This window comes from Micropterus dolomieu, linkage group LG05, assembly GCF_021292245.1.
Source record: "Micropterus dolomieu isolate WLL.071019.BEF.003 ecotype Adirondacks linkage group LG05, ASM2129224v1, whole genome shotgun sequence".
In the NCBI taxonomy this organism is placed as follows: Eukaryota; Metazoa; Chordata; class Actinopteri; order Centrarchiformes; family Centrarchidae; genus Micropterus; species Micropterus dolomieu.
Window position 1 is genome coordinate 26135940 of NC_060154.1, and position 21967 is coordinate 26157906.

The 21967-nt window shown below is 39.4% G+C and overlaps 3 protein-coding genes across 9 annotated transcripts in view; 2 read left to right on the forward strand and 1 right to left on the reverse strand.

The window, feature by feature from the left end:
- Positions 1 to 21967, forward strand: part of LOC123971410 (cytoplasmic FMR1-interacting protein 1 homolog) — a 1205200-nt gene that overhangs the window by 922897 nt on the left and 260336 nt on the right. The gene's annotated exons all lie outside the window — the stretch shown is intronic.
- On the reverse strand, positions 241 to 13277 carry LOC123971421 (sex comb on midleg-like protein 2). Of its 4 annotated transcripts, none has more exons than XM_046050244.1 (15): positions 13126 to 13277; positions 11497 to 11597; positions 10190 to 10264; positions 9396 to 9466; positions 8817 to 9051; positions 8075 to 8163; positions 7712 to 7955; positions 5029 to 5294; positions 4821 to 4914; positions 4518 to 4721; positions 4246 to 4407; positions 3869 to 3997; positions 2304 to 2522; positions 2044 to 2207; positions 241 to 1834 (listed from the first exon to the last, which is right to left on the reverse strand). In XM_046050244.1, exons 2-15 carry the CDS (start codon positions 11516 to 11518, stop codon positions 1709 to 1711), a joined length of 2100 nt encoding a protein of 699 aa, XP_045906200.1. In that variant the 5' UTR covers positions 11519 to 11597; positions 13126 to 13277; the 3' UTR covers positions 241 to 1708. The 4 variants fall into 4 exon arrangements, with proteins under 4 accessions (XP_045906200.1, XP_045906198.1, XP_045906196.1 ...); XM_046050242.1 differs by having other exon boundaries at positions 2044 to 2204; positions 2304 to 2525; XM_046050240.1 differs by having other exon boundaries at positions 2304 to 2525.
- LOC123971412 (cyclin-dependent kinase-like 5) overlaps positions 16733 to 21967 on the forward strand; it is a 42049-nt gene continuing 36814 nt past the window's right edge. For 3 of the 4 annotated variants that reach the window (XM_046050213.1, XM_046050217.1, XM_046050216.1), the window contains exons 1-3: positions 16755 to 16864; positions 18061 to 18251; positions 18957 to 19178. In XM_046050213.1, the coding sequence (XP_045906169.1) occupies positions 19115 to 19178 (64 nt within the window). In that variant the 5' untranslated portion in view covers positions 16755 to 16864; positions 18061 to 18251; positions 18957 to 19114. Of the gene's footprint in view, positions 16865 to 18060; positions 18252 to 18956; positions 19179 to 21967 lie in introns of all 4 variants that reach the window. The other variant, XM_046050215.1, reaches the window with a different exon arrangement.

Genomic DNA, 21967 nt, shown 5'->3' on the forward strand with positions numbered 1-21967 from the left:
GCCTGGCTTATTTCATAAGCTTGAGAGGTAACATTTCAAAACAAGCTCTCCAAGACTGATGTGAGGGGTTTAATGATGGAAAAAGCTGGACTTTGATTATTGTTCTTTGTCCTTCAAGTTGCAGTTCTTACTGGGCAAAACTCGTTTTATATACAATTGGAAAACTGGTAAACTCAAATAAGATAATTCAACAACTTTACTTTACTCAGTCTGTAATCAGTAACAACACACAGCACAGCCTTTTGTTTTTGGTAGGTTTATAAAAAAAAAAAAAATAGGAATTACACATCATAAACACATTTATGTTTATCTGGTGTGACATAATGGACAAGTGACTTTTAGCAACACATATTTTTCAAGTACTTAAAAGAAGATGCAAGAGAGGGAAATCAACAGCACTTCGATCCTGTGTTGAATATCATATGGCACAAGTCTTTTTTCCGATCTAGGAAGGGTGTAACAGGAAAATTCTGTTAAGTATATTATAAACAGTATGCTACAAAAGCTTGTACTAACAAAGATCACATAAACCTGAGAAATGTCGTAGGTAAAGCAAGGCAGAGTCTGTTACTGGGAGTATTTGAACTAAAAGCACTGTGTTAAAAAGCAGAATGGAATCCACTGTGAAATATTCACCACATCCCCATCCCCTTTATCTTCACATTTCTAACGTGTGTATATGATTTCCTTAAAATATTACGCTTCTACAAAATGTACATTCTGTCGCTGATATTCATGGTTAAACCCATAAAACTGTACATATCTGTTTTCATTGCTAACAGTGATTGGAACGGTCAAAAGTGAGGCGGACCGACGAGCTTACATGATTATGACTGATAAAAATATTACATAAAAACTAAACATAGAAAGCCCTTAGAAATGTTGTATTTGCACTTCCTTAACAATCTGTCTGTTGAAATTAATAAACCCATAACTTCACAGTTAACTCAGAGCCCGGGTTGCAAACGGTTTGACTTTGAGAAGAACTGCGTGGGGACCAGTGGAAGGCAACGTAGGGCCCACTAAGACACAATAATACATCATGCCACACAGCAGATGATCCTGCAGGACACTCGTGGAAAAGGTTCAATCAAAAATGTCAGAATACAGCATGACCCCTACCGTGATACTGTTTGTCTAGCACTGTGTAGGAAGATATACCTTGTGGCATACATATTAAAACAGCTATACAACAGCATCCAAATTCTCTTGAAGAGCATGGGGAAGAACATCTGATGATGATGGGGTTTTTTTCTTTGTTTTTCAGTATACCAACCTTTCCTTATTTAACTGGAAATTCATCAAGAATAAAAACATTATATAAAGAAGAAACATTCTCCATCTTTGGGGATCCAAAACCAGGATCAAAAGTTTTCATCTCCGTAAAAAAAAACGTGTCCACGTGTGCACATGTGCTATGCAATGTAAACACTACAGGGATTCTTTTCCTTTGGGATTTCATAAAGTCACATGGCGTCTGTTAGACTTGAACAGCTTTTTGTTCACTGATGAGGGGATGAGGTAATGTGTCAGCAACGCACAGCACACGTTCTCCACTCTGGAGTCAGGATGAAGTCGTAACATCAGTCCCACGAGGTGGAGTCTAGCGTGTAGCTCCCGCATGCCCCATGAGTCAGTGTCCAAATGCTGGCTTCATCAGGGCTTATTGCTCATGGGTCTGGCAGGGACAGGGCTGCCCTGGCTGCTGTTACAGCTTGCCTTGTTTCAATCTCTCTATATGGTGGCATAACTTCAGTGCAGGCCCTAGTTTCAGACCCATGTACTTCATGATCATGTCGCTCCGTAGAAGCATCAGAGCTTTTCCATCAATCTCCTGTGGGCACAAAGAATAGGACTTTGTTAAAATAACATGCAGAGGGACCACATGATTTACAGTAGCCAAAGCTAATAATAGACAAAAAAACATTACTCGTGGTCCTTTTTAGTTTAACAGGAAGAGCTGCAATTGACCATTTCAAGGGGGACCTGAGCCTTAAAGCACACAAACTGTTTAACATACTTTAATAGTAAAAGTAAACCTACATGTTTTCTGAATAGTTCCGCATGTGGAGCTAAAGCTGTGGGGTCAGCATCTCTCACAAACTGCATCACCTCTTCAATGGACCAGGAGGAGGGGTTTTTATTCGGCAGCTGCAGACTTTCCCGCTCAGACACTACAGCCTCAGGACCTGTGGTGGAGCTGGCTGCTGCCAAAGCAGAACACACACACACACGTACACACTGAGCATGTTAGGCGGAAGTGAGCATTTACACACATCTGCTTCCACAGATTCTTACTGTACCTTCAACTCGTCTGAGAGGCTGTGTGGAGCAGAGCTCTGCGAGGTTGGAGGAGAGGCGGCGCATGGGTGTGCCGTTGCCGGGGTGGTAGATGCTGCTGGCCTGAGAATGGTACTCTGAGGAACTGCGCACTGTTTGTGCTCGAGGGGTCATGGAGTTTGAGGCTGAGTCCATGTAGCGTTGCTCCTTTATTAGGCCGTTCTCTTCGTGGGGCAGGGTCTCTGCTAGAGAGAGAAGAACACAACTGACATTCAAGTGTCACTTTTTAAAAGTTTCACGCGCTCATCATCGTGTCCAGTATACACGTGTGATCTGAAAGTGGTAAAGAACAACATTCAAGTACAACTTAGGTTACATTCACACTGCAAACCTCGATTTTTCTTGTTTGGCACATTATTTTTTAAATGCCACTAATATCAGATCCCGGTGTGAACTGGTCACATTTCTGAACTGACCTGCGTGCGTATAAGAACAACAACAAAGATGTCAGCAGAGCACGGTGTTGTACCGAAGTAAACATGAAAGTCACTGAAGCAGCGTTTACAGATTAATTTCTAAGTTGAAGTGCAGTGGAAGCCAGCGGATTTGTGAGCAGATGATAATGAGGATGAGGAGAAAGAGAGCCAAATTTTTAATTATGGCTTTTTGTGGATCAATGGCGGCTACTTCTGTACGGAGATGTGTGTGGATGCAGATTCTGAGCGAGGAGTGATGGGATGGGATCATCCAACATTTCAGGATGTCAAGAGCTACTTTTAACTACATCTGTCAGCGGCGCTGATCGTTACGTTTGGAGGAAAAAGGGGGAAGCTTGCAAGCCTGAGAACACCATCCCAACTGTGAAATACTTGGGTGGCAGCATCATGTTGTGGGGTTGTTTTGCTACAGGAGGGACTGGTGCACTTCACAAAATAGATGGCATCATGAGGAAAGAACATTATGTGGAAATACTGAAGAAACATCTCAAGACATCAGCCAGGAAGTTAAAGCTTGGGCACAAATGGGTCTTCCAAATGGACAATGACCCGAAGCATACTGCCAAACTGGTTACAAAGTGGCCTAAGGATAACAAAGTCAATGTCTTGCAGTGGCCATCACAAAGCCTTGATCTCAATCCTATTGAAAATTTATGGGCAGAGCTGAAAAGGCATGTGCGAGCAAGACGGCCTACAAACTTGGCTCAGTTACACCAGTTCTGTCAGGAGGAATGGGCCAGAATTCCTTCGTTTGACCCAAGTCATACAGTTTAATGGCAATGGTACCAAATACTAATGAAATGTATGTGAACTTCTGACTTTGACGAAAGTAATAAAAGAAATAAAAAAAAATCTAACTAAAAAAATCCTTCTCTCATTATTCTGGCATTTAGCAAATATAAATAATTTTGGTAATCCTAACGGACATAAACCAGGAAAAGTGAGTGAGGAAAAAAGCATACGTGTCTTTTTATATAGTGTATGTAAACTTCTGGTTTCAACTGTATCTGCTGATGTCAGACCTACTGCTGGCAGTAACTGAAAACAGAAATTGTGTTTGAGTATAAAAACATCTGCAAAGTGAGCTGTACCTTCTGAAGGGTGAGCTTCGGTGCGTAAATGTTTGGGTGATAGAGGGGCTGCATACGATGGGGAGACGCCAGAGAGACTCCGTTTGCTGCCCCGAGCCAGAGATGGAGTGTCCAACGCCTCTTCTTTCACTGAAACATAGAAACTTTTTGAGCACATAGCCTAGGACTACGCTATGTGTGTGCGCGCGCACGCACACACACACACACACACACACACGATGCATTACTAACAAGTGCTAAATTTAAAGTCCACAAAATTGCTTGGTAAAAAAAGTTAGGTTTATGTGACGGCCATATTGGGCTGTGTAAGTAAGTTTTAGTTTATTCTAAGAACTCTGATCCCTGATAGAGCGATGTTTCCTGAATGCAGGGTTTACCTGATTTGGTCCTGTCATAAGCGGTGTAGTGGCTGAACGGCTGGCTGCTGAACAGGTTGTCACACTGCAGGTGACGACACATGGTCTCCAAGAACCGCAGCACAAAGGAAGCACTGGAGGCTGATGGTAGAGTGACCGCACGAACTCCGCCGTCTGTTCTCACTGGGACAAATGGCAACATATTTTAGTGGTTACCTGTACAGCCATCTAGTTGTTCAACTATTTCAATTATTATTTTACAACTTGTAATAACTGGTGTTGTCTGAGTCTACCTCTGACAACCTCTCCTCCTCCTGAATGAGTCTGCAGAGCACTGAGCAGGACTTTAGGCTGGTATGCGCAGTCTATGCATGACTGGACCACCTGCTGGAGCACGGCATTCACGGGCCCCGGCCCAAAGTGGTCAGGCAGATGCTGCATCTGCTTCCTGTCCAGGTGGGGACCACAGTTCCCATGCTTATTCACATACACACACACTGGAACAACACACAAAACACAAGGAACACAGTGAACAAATTAGGCCTTCTAATGACAGCTTTAATTCAGTGCATAACATGCGACTTATGAATCCTTACCTGTTGAAACCACAGAGCTGAGGCTCGCAGGGCTTTCTTGTGGAACCCGGATGCTGGGCAGCTGGGCCGGGCTTTGGAGAATCTTGGGCTTTCTCTGAAGAATACACATTCATTTGCAGGCACACTTTAACATGAGGAATGTGGCAGTAAAAAGTATTCACTGATGTTTCAATATGTCAGAGTTTGGGCTTGTTCAGCAGGGCCTCACCTTGCTTCCAGGTTTGGGGCCTCTCTTCTTGTGGGGCCGGGGTACAAGCTGCGTGTTTTCAGGAACAGTTCCGTTTTGGGCGGCTGCTGCCTCTGCCACAGCTTTGAGCAGAGCGATGGTTTCGCTCTTGGGTCGACGGCCTCTTACCCCCTTCCTGACAGGCAAAGGCGGCAGAGGGTTGGGGAGTCTGTAGGGGGACTGCATGGAACGCCTGTTGGGCTTGGAGGGGGACGCTGGGAGAATCTGCAGGGCCTTTGGCAGGTTAACTGTAACAGCAGACAACAGCGCAATTGGCATGGAGGGAGTTGATATTAAAAAACTGAGCTACCACACTAGGAACTCATAAGAAGATCCAACAAACAAAAACCCTTCATCTGCACCGGCAGAACTAATGGATTCTGCTGTAGCTACAGACGGCTAATAGAGACGACACATAAGTAGAAACTCTTCTACAGAGTTCAAGGAAACGTGGTAGACAGTAATACAAGTACTGTAAATGAAAATGGTTCCTTGATGAATATGCAAATGCTGAATATGACTTCATGCTGAATGTGATAATAATTTAATGGCCCCTGTGCTAAAAGGAAAAAAACATGGATATAAAACGTCTTGGCAGGCCATTAACAGTGGCCTGTTGGCTCCAAAGATTTTGTTTGAACTCGGTAGGCATGTCCAGAGGATAATAAAAATGAAGAATGGTTTGCAATTTGTCCAATAACTGTAGAGTCTCTCCTGGCTAATTAGATAGACAAACTATGCGTCATTATCTCTTGACCCAGTGAGCACCACAGTGCGCCATGCAGCTGTTGGTGGCTGGGATTAAAGTTAAAGTAAAGAGATGGTCTGGTGCCAGTCCGGGTTTGGACAGGGCATCTCATTACTGGAAATAGCAGGGGAAGTGCTCCAATGTATGTCATGCATTTCCAATTACTCGTTTTCTGACTTGATATCTGGAACTGTGCATTTAACTGTTAATAACTTCATCAGCACTATTAAAGCCATCTTACAACAACAACTAGTTAGCCGTGAGGCCTAGTGCACACGCTCTTTTCAAACTATAATGTCCCTAATTTGTATTAAGATTGTCTACCTTTAAAAGAACAACAATTCATTTTTCTGCTAGCTAATTGACATATTCTGGACTGCTGGGCTAGGAAAAAAAGAGCAATTTACACAAAAAGGTAAGGATCTGAATATAATTCTAAAGATAATGATCCCACACATCTGCAAAAAAGATACATTTAAACTACATATATCATACAGAATCACAGCTAACTCTTGACTGCACAGAATCAAAGCACATAAGTCTACGACCTCTCTCATCCTCAAAAAGAGGAATCCCCACTTCAGCCTTTTTCTGTTGCTAATGTATGTACTGTGAATTCTCTCTACAAATAACAAAAATGCCTCCAGCCAAAGCCAGAAACAGAGTAAAGGCGTAGCTCAACGTGCTAAAACATTTACACCACATTTAACACATAACACAAAGCAACAGCCCATTTACACAGCTAGTAAATCTTTTTCCGTTCCTGTATGTGATCAATATTCCATAACAATCCCCACACATAGTCAAATAAATCTTCCCCAAAAACACTCAACAAACTGACGAGGAGGAGTCAGAGAAGGCAGACTGAGAGACGGCGCCTTTCATACCTCCTCCAAACCTTTAAGGGTTTATCACACATGAGCACGTGCTGGTACATTAAAAAAGAAAACAAAGTCGGGGTGTAGCATCAACTGTTTGTAAGTCCTTGATGTGTTTTGTGGTTGATACTCTCCGTCCAGAGTCTTACACAAAAACGCAGTTGAGCAAGACAGAGAGCAAGAGTTTCACATGCAACACACAGCATGTCTCCTACGACTGTTGGCTCAGTGCTCATGACACTGTTTTTTAATGCCCCCCCCCCCCCCACCGTTTATCAAGAGGAACATGCTGAAAACACCACATTAAACTTGTTCCTAAGCAACTAAACTCACTGTGGGAACTCAGGAGCAGAAAAGAAATCCTGAATCTATCCACAGAAAAGACACAACATGGAAAAGAGCTTAGAAAAGTTTTTTGACTTGATCAGAAGAATACACATTTATCCTAACATTCCCTGATTTAAGGTAAGAAGTTAAATAGCTGGGATTCCCTGCCAGTCAGAGCTGAAGAAGCCTCCTGGATATGAGGCGACACGATGCGTTGGACTTGATTTTAACCCGTGACAATGAGAACTCCACTAATACTAGCTACCTTTGTTTAAGAACATCTACTCTAACAACGCCAACCCAGCTGCAGAAACACCACAAAACCATCACACTATTCATTTGAACTGTCAATCTATGTTCATGCCCGTTCAAATGCAGAAACTTTTCCATTCAGAAGTTACATTACCTCCTCTGGGAAATGTGTTAATATGGGTTTTTAGAACACATGTAGATCAAGAGGGAGAATTCATGCTTTCTTTCATCACATGGCCAGCACCTGTTAAAGATTAGGCTGTGTATATTTTACTCTGCCAGACTAAGCAACAAAACCAGATGATTAATGTTAATTGTGTTTATATCTTTCTAGCTGTGGGGGCAATATCCTGAATGGGGCAGCAACTAAATGAGTATGAAGGAAATATTGATTACAAATAACATCTTCCTCAGACCTGTATGTGCAGGCGTGTACTGCCATCTAGAGGGGAACACATACCACTGTTGCCTGGTGGCTGGAGGCTGTGCTTAGTGAGGGAGCACCAGCCCACAGGAAAGATGTCCCGGGAGTCATACTTGCACCAGTAATCAAAGGCACCCCGCCACCCATCGAACATGATGAACACTTCTTCGCCCTTCACTTCTCCGATGGTGGCAGGACAGATGAGGTATGGGTTCTTCTTGTCCACAGCCTCCAGCTTCATGCCTGGTTTAAAGTTGTTCTGGGAGGGCGTCAGAGGTTCCTGAAAACCAGTGCAATATCCTCACTGCGACAACTTTTAAATACACACACACTGCCAGTAAGATGGCGGCATATTGTTTTTATAAGAAGACTTTCCAAACCTTTTAAAGTAATGCATACCTTTTTAAAAGCTGTTGCTGGTGCCATTTCAGCTCCGTTTAAGGTTCTCAACAGAAACATGGGCCACGAGGAGGCATTCATCCGAAATCCTGGAGGGGAAAATGTAATAGCATTTAAAAGTGTAGTTAGTTCATTCAAAACACAGTATAAATAACGCACAGTGTGATATACCTTTGTTGCTAATCTTTACTTTTAGGTGGCATCAGTATACTCTGTCAGATAAATACAGTGCTCACTGGACTTTCAAACTCTTCACTAGAAAATAATTTCTATTAATTAATAATTAATTGAATATTTTTAATCAATATTCATCAATGCATACACACACACACACACACACATCTAATTCTAATTATTCTGGATTTATTACAATATAAACAAAACATTCCTGCCAATTTTCTGTTAACTTCTGGTTCTTTCAAAGAATCTAAATAAAAACATGAACAATCATAATCATTTATGCCCGTATGATGAATAATTATTCACTTTCAACAGTTTTACAGCATGGTCTAACAATTACTACTTTCATTGTTGCACATGTTTTATGACCCTCCATGGTGGTTCAGCAGACAAGTGCAAAGATGGCAACTGAATTTTAAATGAAAGATCTGCCATGGTAAAACTTTTGTTCTGTTTTGTGGAGAATCACAAGTAATGAGTGAAAATACGGAGGTTTCCTTTACTGTCCTGAAATGATTATAACAACAATGTGCTTCCATCCTGCCTCCCCTGACGTTCTCACCCAAAGGTGGCTGCAACATGTCTCCATTCTTCTCACAGGTGCCGATGGGCTGGATATCAGAGGAGTCTACCAATCTCCAGAAGTCATTGCTGTTGTCGCTTCCATCCAGACGGAGACGCAGACGAACCCCAGTTAATCCCATCACAGTGGCAATACAAACTGAGGTGGAATTGCGAGGGTCATGGGCTTCAAGCTTCATTCCCACCTTAAAGTCGTTGGATGGTGGGATTCGGGCCTGCGGATATTAAGAAAAGTGCTGAGACTGTGAGCAATTCTCAACTACACTGCACACAAACCATTATTTATTCAACCCATAGCTCCAGCCAGATTATGACAATGTCGCCTAACTGTTAATTATGCGTTAGCGCATTTGTTACAATGTACGCTAATTGTGCAGGAAAGACAAGAAGTATGAATCTGTGTGATAGTATACTTTTGGAGGTGGGGGGGTGGACATTGTTGCAATCACAGTCATACATACAGAACTTCTGAGTAATGGGACAAATCCAGTTTGCACTACTCAGCAATTCACAGAACCACGGTAATTACGAAACACCTCAAACATCCAGGTGGACTTACCTGACGAAAACAGCTTGGTGGAGCTGGTGTAGATGACGTTTCTTTTAGATATTCTTCCCAGCTGAAAGCATCTGAAGAAAAAAAAAAAAAAATCATAAAAAGTAAATGTTTTGACTGTAATAAAATGAAACCTATTAAATATTTTGCTCATAAAAGATTACATAAAATCCAGTAAATGCTAAAGCAGAATGTCACAATATCACCAGCTACCTGTCTGTGAATTTTAAGGTAATACTATTAATTGTATTCTCATAGCTTAGAACATGAAGAGAAAATTTCAGTGTGATGTATGAGCTTTTCAGAAAGACCGGAAAAACATGAGAAAGTCTGTTGTTGAGCCAACGCTAGTACTATGTAGAGTGAAGAGAACAATAACAATAACATGCAAAAAAAGTTCATAAAAAAGTGTAAAATCACTATAGGGTTCTTCTTATAATGAACCCTGTAACACTAGGGGTGACGATACACTTGGTTCACAAGACGAGACGATATTTTAACACTATTTGTAAGAAATCTTCAAAGACAAAATATATGACTGAAAGTCACAAAATGCAAAAACAATGCAGGTGCATTCTAAATGTTGCTTACATATTATTCGTGTCTTGTCTATCACCATTTATTGTTTCTACCAGGTCCGTCAAGCTGACATTGTGAGACAGCTTTTCACCTGGACAACTTTAACCATGAGATCCCATCACACCTCTAACACAGCTCTCACTGTCTCAACCAAAGTGCTCTAAGGGAATAAGACTCACAAATCAAGAGAGACACACCACAAAACATCAAACGTTCACCTTTAGTTGTTGCAGGGGTTGTACCTGTTGGTGGAACTGTCCTTCCCAGTTTCTCTTTTTTGCCATCTTTCTGATCTAAAAATTAATAAAATACAACAAATTATAAAGCGCATTAAAACACAAAAATTGTTCTAACTAATCTTAACAATAACTGGACAAATAGCTGACTCTGAAATGTCTTCAGTACCCCCGTGAAAGCAATCATAATAACACAAATGAAGCTGCATATTGTCAGGCCCATTGTATACCCACACATTTGTTTTCTCTCACTGTGCTTGATTAGAACTCTCCTCAAGAGTGGGAAAATGTACACACCTTAATCATTAATACATAGATAAGATAAGATAGATAGTCCTTTAATAATCGACCACAGGGGAAATTCAAGTTGGCAGTACAGTACAGAGGAATGTGAGGAAAGAGGAACAAAACAAAATACAATAAAAGTACTGTTGAATCAGTTAGCATTCCACGTAGATGAGTGAATAAATATATACACATTATATACATGAAAATACAGTCAAATAGAATCAAAATAGAGTCTGTCATGTAGGACATCATGGATCCCTGCATCCATCTGCCCAACTTTGTCTATAATCCTATCAATAAACCTGAGTGGGTATGCATGGCTTTTAATTAGAAATAAATTGAGTGTAATAGAATACTAATAGGTAGATTTATTTTGTCACAATACAACAGGTTATAGAGTGAAACTGAGTTTGTAACTCCCTTCTGCTACGTAGCAGACAATATACATCAATAATGACATGATTGCTTCAGAAGTTCAAAAATCTCTCATAACTTCACAAAACCTTTACACACATGCAGGGAAATTTGGCCAAATGTTTTAAAACCCTGCAAAGCTGTGAACACAAAGTCATAGGGGTGGGAATCACCAGAAACCCCACGATACGATATTATCACGATATTTATGTTGCGATTCGATTTTCTTTTATTATATATTGAGATATATTGCAATTTATTACCTTTTTCCAACTTCCAATTAGGTTCCTAAAGTCAAACTTTGTCAACATCTGTTTATCTAAAAAGATACATTTCATATCACTTTTTCAGTCCTCTATATGGTCCTGTTAAGTTTTCTAGTGGACTAAAAAAGCAATAGATTTTATTATTCTAGTGCCAAAAAGTTAAAAGTCCCATCTGCAATTTATATAATAAAATATTGATACTTGCCGTCCGTATATCGATACAGTATTGCCATGGAAAATATCACAATACTATGCTGTATCGATTTTTTCCACCCACCCTACAAAGTCATTACTTTATCAAGTAAAATGACACCCCCTTGCCTTTCAGTGGAGTTTTTCCCATGATGACTGATGACCAATGGCGACACTTCCACTATAATGACAACCAATGGTGACCAAGTCCACTTCTGTGTAATTTTGTTCTGAAAAAAAAGAAAAGAAAGTGAGTATATTTTAGATGAAATGCAGCTCACACTAATACACACAAACCCCGTTATAAAGAGATTATTCCATTCATATAAGGCACGTATGATGGGAATCAACATAGGGCTGAATGTGCAACTAATGATTTCACTTAAAATATTAGCATATTTATTATCATTATTACAAACAATTATTATAAAATTAACACCACAATTTTCAAGAGTTCAAGTGGATATTTTCAAATACTTGTTTAGTCAAGACAAACAGTCCAAAAACCAACTATTTTAGATTTATAATTATGTATAGCGCTGACAAATCCCCACATTTAAGATCCTCAAAACAGCAAATGTATCTAATTTTTAATTGATAAAGTCATCAAATTATAACTGTTACTTGTAATTACTTGTGTTACATATTTCTGTTGATTTTCTGCTAAATAACTAGTTTAGAAGCAAAAAGAGACACTGAAAACACCCTGCAGGGAGCCACATGAAACTAAAGGTAAGTTACATGGTGCTGCTGATAGCAAAGGGAAAACAGACTTTTTGGTACAACATGCCAGAACCTCTTTTCTGTGTACAGTAGAGTGGTATTCCAGTAATGCACACTCCCACAGACACAGGAAGCCTAGTGCATGGAGGGTTTTTTTCGCAAGGTTGTAAATAAGTGTAGATTCCCTCCGTTAACGTTATATCAAAATGACGGTGAAACGCTTATCTGTCACCTCCGAGACCTGAGTGAATTATCGTTAACTGTTACTGAGTTAACTTAGCTAGGTCCTAACTTACATCTTGGGGTGCAAAACGATCAAAAAAACAGACTGCGTGTCTTCAACGGGAAGGGGTCGTTTACAGTAAAAACACAGGATAACTCATTAACATTGACGACACAATTAGCCATTTTGGATGATTATATGTGAAGCTAACCGTTCTGTGAGCCAAACTAACATGTCTGGATTTGGTTATTAGCGAAGTTACCTACAATGTCTAACATTCTAACTTAATGAAGATGTTGCCTTATATCAGGAGACCATTATCTGCACACTTCCCAATGTTTTACTCACCTCCTCTAAGATACCCACCTATCAACGTTAACTGTTAGCTGGCTGGTTAGGTCACCTCACATCAGCCTTATAACGTTAATGTTAACTTAGCTGGTAACAAAGCTAGCTAAATGCCGAGTATAAGGTCAATGTACTTTGTATTTAACGTTACACTAGTTATTAACAGTTATTATTGTATATAACGTAATTGAATGTTCACTCGGACGCCGTTTCTGATTTGTAACATTAACTCTAACACTGTTCCAGGTAATAGTCTGGACCCAATGTTGACAACTGGGACTGCTTGATTTGCTAGCTACCACTGCTGGCTAATAACTAGGTTGGCTAACCTTAGCGTTATCGTTAACCCTCTGAGAGCAGTTTCTTCCACATTATCGAGGGGAATTACACATAACCCAGCTCACGTAGCTTTGTCTGACATTCTCCCGAAACTCTATATTGTTAAGTCTGAAGAAAAAACTTACAAGTGCCGTCTTTTTTTCGAGTGAAGATCCACACACTTCTCTCTAATCGTCAGCTGCCATTTTTTCGCGAATGTAGTGTATGCTTACACGCATGTAATTTATGCCAAAGATAGTATTGTACGGCGAACACAGCCAAGCAAGACAGCGAGACGGGCTGGACGTGCAGAGCGGTAGGCCAATTACTTCTCACAATATTCACGACTTCAGCCAATCAGGTAAATGTTTACTCATTTTATCCAATCAGCGTCTGGACTACTCGGTCTGTTATTCTGGATTCGAGAAAGTGACCCTAGCTAACCATCTTCTCTTTCTCTCGTCTTCACAAGGTCTTTCTCATGCATCCCCTGCTGCTGTGCTTCAAACTGATCAAAAAGCATGTCTGAATTGTGATAAAGTCCCCCCAAACTCGGACAATTGACACCGTATTGCATAAACAACTCAAAACAAAGATAATGTGAGGGAGAAAAACCCTACCACTGAATTATACCACTCAATACATCGGTTTGAGTAATAATGAAAAAGTAAATAAATAAAGAAGTTATAGGCTATTAACCATATAATTGCATGTGTGTATAATAAAATATATTACAGTAATAAAATAGAATAATACAAAACAGATAATTAAATATTATGATATTAAATCTCAAAACGAAAAATAATCTAGGCAAATTAGAAAACAAAAACAAAAAACGAAAGCCATAACAAAATTTAAATTGGAATGAAAGTTGGTGACATTTCTGTTGCAGAATCACAGCGCGTTCTCAATTAAAATAAGTGCTACGTCATCGCCAAATAACAGCACATGAGTCACAATCACTGTCCCACGTCAGTTTCAAACTCGTGTGTTTTCCCCCACCCACAATGTTCCTATAAATTCTAGATTATTCTAGCAATATCAAACATATGTCATCGGTCCCAATATTCATACAGGGCTCAGCACATATGAAAACTCCGAAGGCAATAAAATGTCTCTATATTCAATTAAAGCGCATGACTTGAAGGAAAAAAAGGGCATGTCTGTGTTTTAATTTAAAATGAATCTAATTTGCAAATATGTTTCTTCAATGGTTTCAGTCAGACTAGACCTAAATCGTTTGTATGGCAGTGGTGGAATGTAACAAAGTAGCCTAATCTAAGTACTATATTTAAGTGCAAATTTAAGGTTGTACTTGTACAATTTTATGCAAATTGAAACTTCCAATCTAGTCCAAAACAGTTCAGAAGGAAATATTGTAGCTTTAACTGGACATGGCAGATACAGTTGCTGACTTTTCAAATTGAGATTCTGATCATCTCAAAAAATATAATACATAGCATTTTTATGGATTGAACTATCTAACAGTGTGTAAAATACTTAAAAATAGCTCCATCTCAACCAACTCCAAAAGTAAAATGTTACTTACACATTAATGAATCAGTAATAATAATTCAATAATTTCATATATTTATATAGGCTATATTATCATTTGCAGGGGTCATTTTTATGCATTTGGTACATTTTCATGATTATAATTCTGTACTTTTACTGAGGTAACATTTTTAATGTAGTACTTTTACTTGCTTTGGAGTGTTTTTTACATTGTTGTACTGGTATTTTTACTTGGGTAAAAGATCTGAATACTTCCTCCACCTTGCTGAGGTCATTGTCGGTGGTCCTTTGTTTATGATTCAATAGGTCACAGGAAATCTGCAGCCAGCTGTTGTGCTGCCTCCATGCTTTCACAGCTGGAGTCACACAATGTTAAATGTGTATTTAGGAAAACCTATATACTGAATTCCTTATTTAAAAATAAAGGTTTAGTGATGTAAAAATTAATGATATATGGAGTAGTGGAGTGCCCAAATTAGGCATTTAACCATGTTTTGAATATACAGGACCATTGTGAAAGTGGATACTGTATTTTGTAAATATTTTTCATTAACTAATAGGTTAACAGCTTTATGAATTAACCACTAGTCTAGAATAAATTCCAGGATGGAATAGTAACTTAATTGTTAACTTTTATTAAAAAAAGTCTCTATTTGCCCAGTAACCTTTATCTTTTGTGTCGGCTGATCTGTGCATCTAACATACTGCGGTTCCTGCGGTTACAGACTGTAATAGGACTTTCTCACCCTTATAATTAGTCAGCGTCATCATCATTAGTTAAAATGTAGAACACAGATTCAAGTCATTGGACTTATAAAAGCAACCTGTAGAACAACGCCAAGCTGCTTTGACCTTCCTAAGCACTCTGCTTCTTTACAAAGGCATCCCCATGTATGTCCTGCATGCAGAGTAATGTATGGTGGAACTATCAGCTGTTTCAGATGTTTCTCATTGGAAATGGGTCGAAATCTTCAGCACTGGTTTGTAATAATACTACTATAATATTATATCCTCACAGAGAGTGTTTACTTCACTCTGCCCCATGCTGACAGACTAATGTGTGAGTGTTTGAGCTGCTCTGGGATAGTTCATCTCATTATCATTCTAAAAAAAACATTATGAAGGAATAGTATTAAGGGGATGGCTCTGTTGTGACTGTGATCAATTAAGATTTAATTTTAAGATTTTGATTGCTAAAAAGTGCTATTCAGAGAAACAAATTCACACATTTTTAAAGCAGTTCCCGATTATCATAGCAGTAAAAAGCCTGCTGGATGAAGATGTCCTGAATCCATAAAAGATTCATCTAAACGCCTGTGGCTCCTTGGGAAGCATTTATACATGTATGCCAGTGAGATTATCAACTGACTTTTTGTCTGTAAGATTTCATGCTGATTGATCATCATATCATAGATATTTTTAATCATTCGATCTTATTCAAAATGCACTTTCTTTAACTCACCCCATACAAATATTTGCAGCAGATGAGAACAACTGTAAACGCCACAGTGAACTGTAAGGGAAATGTATTCAGTTTTAGGTTGATCCTGTGGGTGGCAGCATGGTTCATAACAGTTCATAATTATTTATATTAGCTACATGATCACTTGGAGAATTAATTCAAAAGTATTAACTGAAGAAAATGAATTTTTGCATGGCTGTCTGTAGCTTTATCTGTGTGAAATTATCTGTGGGCCTATATTGGACAAAGTCAGGTGGCACACAAGCTCTAGATGTCTTCTTTCATTGCACATTTTTTCCTCAGATAGAGTGCAAAAGTGCAGTGTTTCCTCTAAAGAACAGTACAAAAATGCCCTAAAACCATACCATAAACTTCTCACACTGCAACCTGTAGACAATGGTGAGGTGAACAATGGTGAGGTGTGAATTTCTGTATGCTACCCTTGAGCAAGGCAAAGTTAAACATTTTGTGCTCTAATTTTGTTACTTTAAACAGTCCTTATGATGTAGTATTTCTACTGTTTTATGTACTTTGGTATGTCCTTCAGATAAATTATGTTATGATACTGAAAGCAGGGTGTGATCTTGTGAATTATATAATTGAGAAATTAGAACAATAATATCCCACCTCATACGAAACACCCTCAGACCACAACAGAGTTGTCTCCCCCTTATTGCCGTTCCGCTCTCTGATTGGTCCAAGTCCAGGGGGCGGTAGCATGATAACAAGCGTTTTGGCAGTTTTCATTGGTCGTTCCCACGCCACTCAAACTGTTGCTTGGTGATATGCTTGCAGCTTGTCAACCGCACGATCCAGTTACTGTAGCTGCCTGCTGCAATGAAAATATCTTCGTTGGTGGGTGGATATATCGGCCCAGTTCCATCATTTTCCCCCCAAACAGTGACTGAGTGAGTAGTTTTTTTTAATCAGTATACAGATAATATTTATAAGCTCTTGTTAAAATGTGAATATCTTCAGGACACGCTCACGAGAAAGCCAATGTTACCAAGATTGAGGGTTGTTGTTTTTTTTTTGCTAATTTGCGGTTTTGTGAATCAGGCAAGGACAGAGACGACACAACTAGCTTAACAGTAATTATAACGTAACCAGAACAGAAAGCTGTTACTGTGAGGCAAGGTGTACTAAGTTGGCTTGAGTGTAGCCGTGTGTTTGACTTGTTGGATTTATTGCTGCTCCGCATTGAAAATGTGGGAGCTAACGTTACATTAATTCTGTGGGCAGTCGCAGCTGACACACAGTGCAGACGAGCCTCAGTCCCTGTTAAAAACAATCATTTGACAGACACATTTCGTTCCTGGTTTGTGTGTTCTGTTAATGATGTGAGTCACTTGTAACCAGAAGCAACAGGACAAGATGTTGACAAGTGTATGACAGATGTTTACATATCTACAGCAAAGTATTTTTACATTTTGCATCACATTACAACATTTTCCCATGAATGTAAATGTTTGCTGCTTGTTGCTGTTGCTCTAATTTTGTGTGGTGCCCCCCCAAAAAGTGTAGTGACGTTATAGCTGGATGCCTTGTTTTTTCAAAAATGTAATGTACCAAGTCTAATTTTAATTATCATAATTGAGGCGTAGATAATAGTGAATTGATCATATGAGGAGGTTTAAAGGTCATGTATTTTGAATTCCACAGACTCAGTCCATTACCACGCATGAGTCATTCTGTTGATAGAGACTAAATATATGATCCACAGCAATGCCCAGTGCATTCCTGATCATATTAGCCTTCTAGGTCTGGGCCTGGAGAGTAGCTGGCTAAAATCTGCACTGGAAAACAATATGCTGCATGCCACTGCATGTGGGTTGTGAAATGAGGACACACGTAAACAGGCTGATGTTTAAAAAGAATAATTAGCAAAAGGGATTTTCTCTGCAGCCATCAGTGTTTACGTTTAGTCTTGTATCGTCCTCCTCAAGTTCACCTACAGCCCCTATCAGTTTACCTGTGTTGATGGTGTTCAGCTGAGTAAGATAAGGGAGGAATAGACCACACAGTGGTGCTTAGTGTTCTGGGAGACAGAGTTTATTTTGGTGCCGAGGTTTTGCATACTGATGAGCGGATCCTGTGCCCACAGCACCGTAGGAGACTGGGAGTGCGAGTAGGCTACGCGAGTCCTTGAGCTTTCCAGCAAGGAGAAGATGAAATGGAGAAAGTGGTATCTGGAGTCTTATCTGATTCAATAAGAGTAAAGAGCGTGTGGATACCAAAGGAGATGCTTTGATCACATTAAGAGATTATGTGGTACTGTTTCACTCTCCGCACAAGGTAGGAATTCAGCGAGGGACTTTGGAGCATTATTGTCCATTATTTATCCATTATTTTCATTAGGTACAGTAAACTATATGGCATGGACTATGACACCTTAATATTGAATTCATTTCTGTTAAAGGGGCACTCCGCTGCTTTTACACATAAACGTCCATTTAATCGTCTTTGAAGGTACTACTCAGCCTGGAGGGAGAGAGTCTAACAAATGAACTCATTGTTAGCTTGAGATGGGCTTGAGATTTCAAATATTTGACAGAAAGCCTGTGTTATAAACTGGGGGCATGGCGTTTGGCAGTGTATAAAAGATGTTTTTAAATTGCCTTCTGGGATTTGTAGGATCCAGCGTATTTGAAGCATGACCCATACTAGGTGCCTTAAAGTCAGGATATTGCTTTGATTTTGACCGTTCTTTTTGACTCTTTTGACTCTTGAAAGTCCCTCGGCTAAATGGAAGTGCAATACTGAATTGCTGGAGAGCCCTTTTAACTTGAGGAGCTAGAGCTAGAGAACATGTTTTGTGTCAGATTTGCTTTAAAAAGTCCCTTCTTGAGGAATGTTTTTGAAAAAAGGCACAGCAGTCAGGTTGACATATTGTGAATCCATTTCACAACAAATCTGGTTGTTCAGTGTCTGTTAATTGATGCAGGTAAGTTTATGCTATATTTAAACATGTATATAATTAAAAAGAATGTTTTTGTACAGGTAAAAGCAAGCCTCCGAAGAAGACATGTGGCGGATATTATGGCATACAGCCTGCATACGCCTCTCAGGAGCCAACAGCTGGCCACCTCGTACCATCCTGTAGATGGCCCCCCTCTGCTTGAGCTCCATGCACCTCACGCAACATACCTTTTGACTTCATGAAGATCCCTGACATCGGTGATGTAATGAATAAATTTGAAGTCCTTGGGATTGTGGGTGAAGGTGAGAGTTCTCATTAAATGCCACAGCAAAATATAGCAATGTGAAATATAAAAGCAAATTTTGTCCATTTTCAATCTGCAGCAGTGACTATTAGTCCAGTCTAGTCTTCAGCCACAGCCTTTCATGTCAGGTAGCACAATCACAATTTGTTGTAGGGCTTTTCAGTGAGCAATCATTTGATTGTTTTTATCCAGTTTGCCTGTTGAGCAAGGCTGTTAAAAGCTGTTGTTCATGATTGTACAACTCAATAAGGTCAGGGACATTTTTATTATTTTTTTTTATTTTAACATGGAAAAACAGAAGCTAGATACTGTGACTTGAATTCATACTCTGGTGTTGTTATTGTAGCAATAGCGAGGTGGCTGTTCTGAACCAGTGTCATTATTGTAAATATCAAAGGGACAGGGTGATTTGGGTGAGTTGAATTCCCCCAAAATTCATTCTTCTAATGGCTTTTCTTTTTCCCTGAACCACTTGGTTGGTAATAAGTGGCAGATGCCCTGAGGTGAGGCCACCCACTTATCCCAGTTTTTACACGCCTACTCCCACATCCTAGAAGTTTTATAATGTGTCACAAGAAGATACAGGGAAACTTTGAGCTGGATTTTGAAGGCTGAGCGCCTGTCCAAAGATGAGTCGGCCTGGAAGGAAGTCAGGACTTTAGTTGTTGTCGAAGTTTTTCAGTCCAGCTCTACTTACTGCCTCTGCACTGATGGCACAGTGCGCTCCACTTGATCCAGCATCATAGATTTTTCCTCAATAACCTTGAGGTCAGTCAATTTTGTTAATCATTTAGCACTGAGTGCAGCATGTAGGCCCACCCTAGCAATAACAAATACACAGAATCGTAGGCAGATATATCTAGTTCCTTATCTAAGGAGGAAAATAAATGGAAGGAATAATTCTGGTGGTTTTGCTCTTCGTAGCATCATAATCTACAAATCATGTTAGTTTCATGTTATGTTATCATCTCCTAATGGATTCGTCTGTCGTCTTTTTCAGTCCCTTTAGGTGCCTTTGGGAAATACCAACATCCAAGATTTGAGAATTATCTGACAACTAATAAATAATTTTAATGCAAAAGTTATATTCAATTCAAAATGTTTATTTTCATGCTATCTAGTTTGCTTGTTGTTTGTCTTGAGGTTTAATGTTCAGTTAAGTTAGTCTATATAAAAAGATATCTGCATATGAATACATAATCGGTAGGCAAGCGACAAGATTTTGGTATCGGAAGCATTCTAGTTTCCATTTGTAGTCCGTTTGTAGTCCGAGTAAGGCCATCCCATTTAAGCGGGCTTTGGCTGCAGGTAAACAATCTGTGTGGCGAGCAAAAGATATAAGATAATATTTCTATATACATTTAATGTATGTGCTATTATTTATGGAAACAATTCACAAGAAGAACAATACTTACAATTAGAACAATAATTTCTTCTCACGGGTCTTCTGCAGGACAGTGTCCATATCCTGCTCAAATACACATTAAAAAGTGAGTCTGACTAAGGCTAATCTCGTGTGGGCAACGCTCCACTTTATTGGACGTAGCTTTTTAATTTATTCTATCAGAATATTTGACTCCGCCCACAGAGCTACGAAGCCTTCAAAGAACCCATGTCTTCCGTCTGCCATTGTGGTTGCACTTTTTAGAGTTTGTTAAAAGGATGAGCTCTTGCTAGGATGGCGACATGCGATATGATGTGCGAGCAGGAGGCGCTGAGCCCTGCCCTCGGTGAAACACCGGTATCAGAGAGAGCAGAGGACAGACGAAATTCCCGTAATTGACAACAAAACATAGCAGTATATTTTTTTCTATTTGTTTGGCTGAAATGCTGTGAAAAAAACTCATTACGCTAGGGGAAAACCCAGATTACTATAAAGTTCATCCACATTTTGGCAGATTCCACGATATTCCGCGTTTTACAGTTGATTCAATTTTTATGATCAATTTCTGCGAATCTGTCCGTGTTTTCCACATTGCAGAAATCATAGGGCCCTATATGCTATAGATTCCATGGACAAGGAAGCATGTTTTTTCATAGCTTGTTCAGATGACTGAAATCCCATGTCTACCATCAATGTAGGAAATAAATCCATAAATATGTAATTTTTTCAAAAATGGACAATAATGTAAAGTACATGCTATTTGTAATTAATGTGTTAAAACTTACTAAACCACCTGTCTAGTATGTTATGTTTTTATGTCACTGGAGTCAAAAGGCGGTACAGCCTCCTGTAGGGTAACAGGATCATTGCACTTATCTGCCTTCTTTCCACTTCTTTTCTTTTGGGCATCTAAATTGTGTTGGAAATTATTTAAATGTAATAATAATAATAATAATAATCCTTATTTGTAGAGCACTTTTCAAAAACAAGTTACAAAGTGCTTTAACAAGTGTGAAGAATAATACAAAAAAAGATAAGAGCATGAAAATTTAATATAAAATTAGTAAAATACAATAAAATAAAAGGGATAAAATAAAGTCAAATAAGATCGGGAAAAGCTCTCCTATAAAAGTATGTTTTAAGAAGGGACTTAAAAGAGTTCACTGACTCAGCCGACCTGATTTCCTCGGGCAGGCTGTTCCAGAGCCTCGGGGCCCTGACAGCAAACGCTCTGTCCCCTTTAGTTTTCAGTCGAGACTCTGGAACAGACAACAGACCTCTGCCCGAGGATCTCAAGGTACGTGCTGGTGCGTATGGGACTAAAAGGTCAGAAATATAACAAGGCGAGAGGCCATGAAGAGCTTTAAAAGTGATCAATAAAATTTTAAAGTCAATTCTAAAAC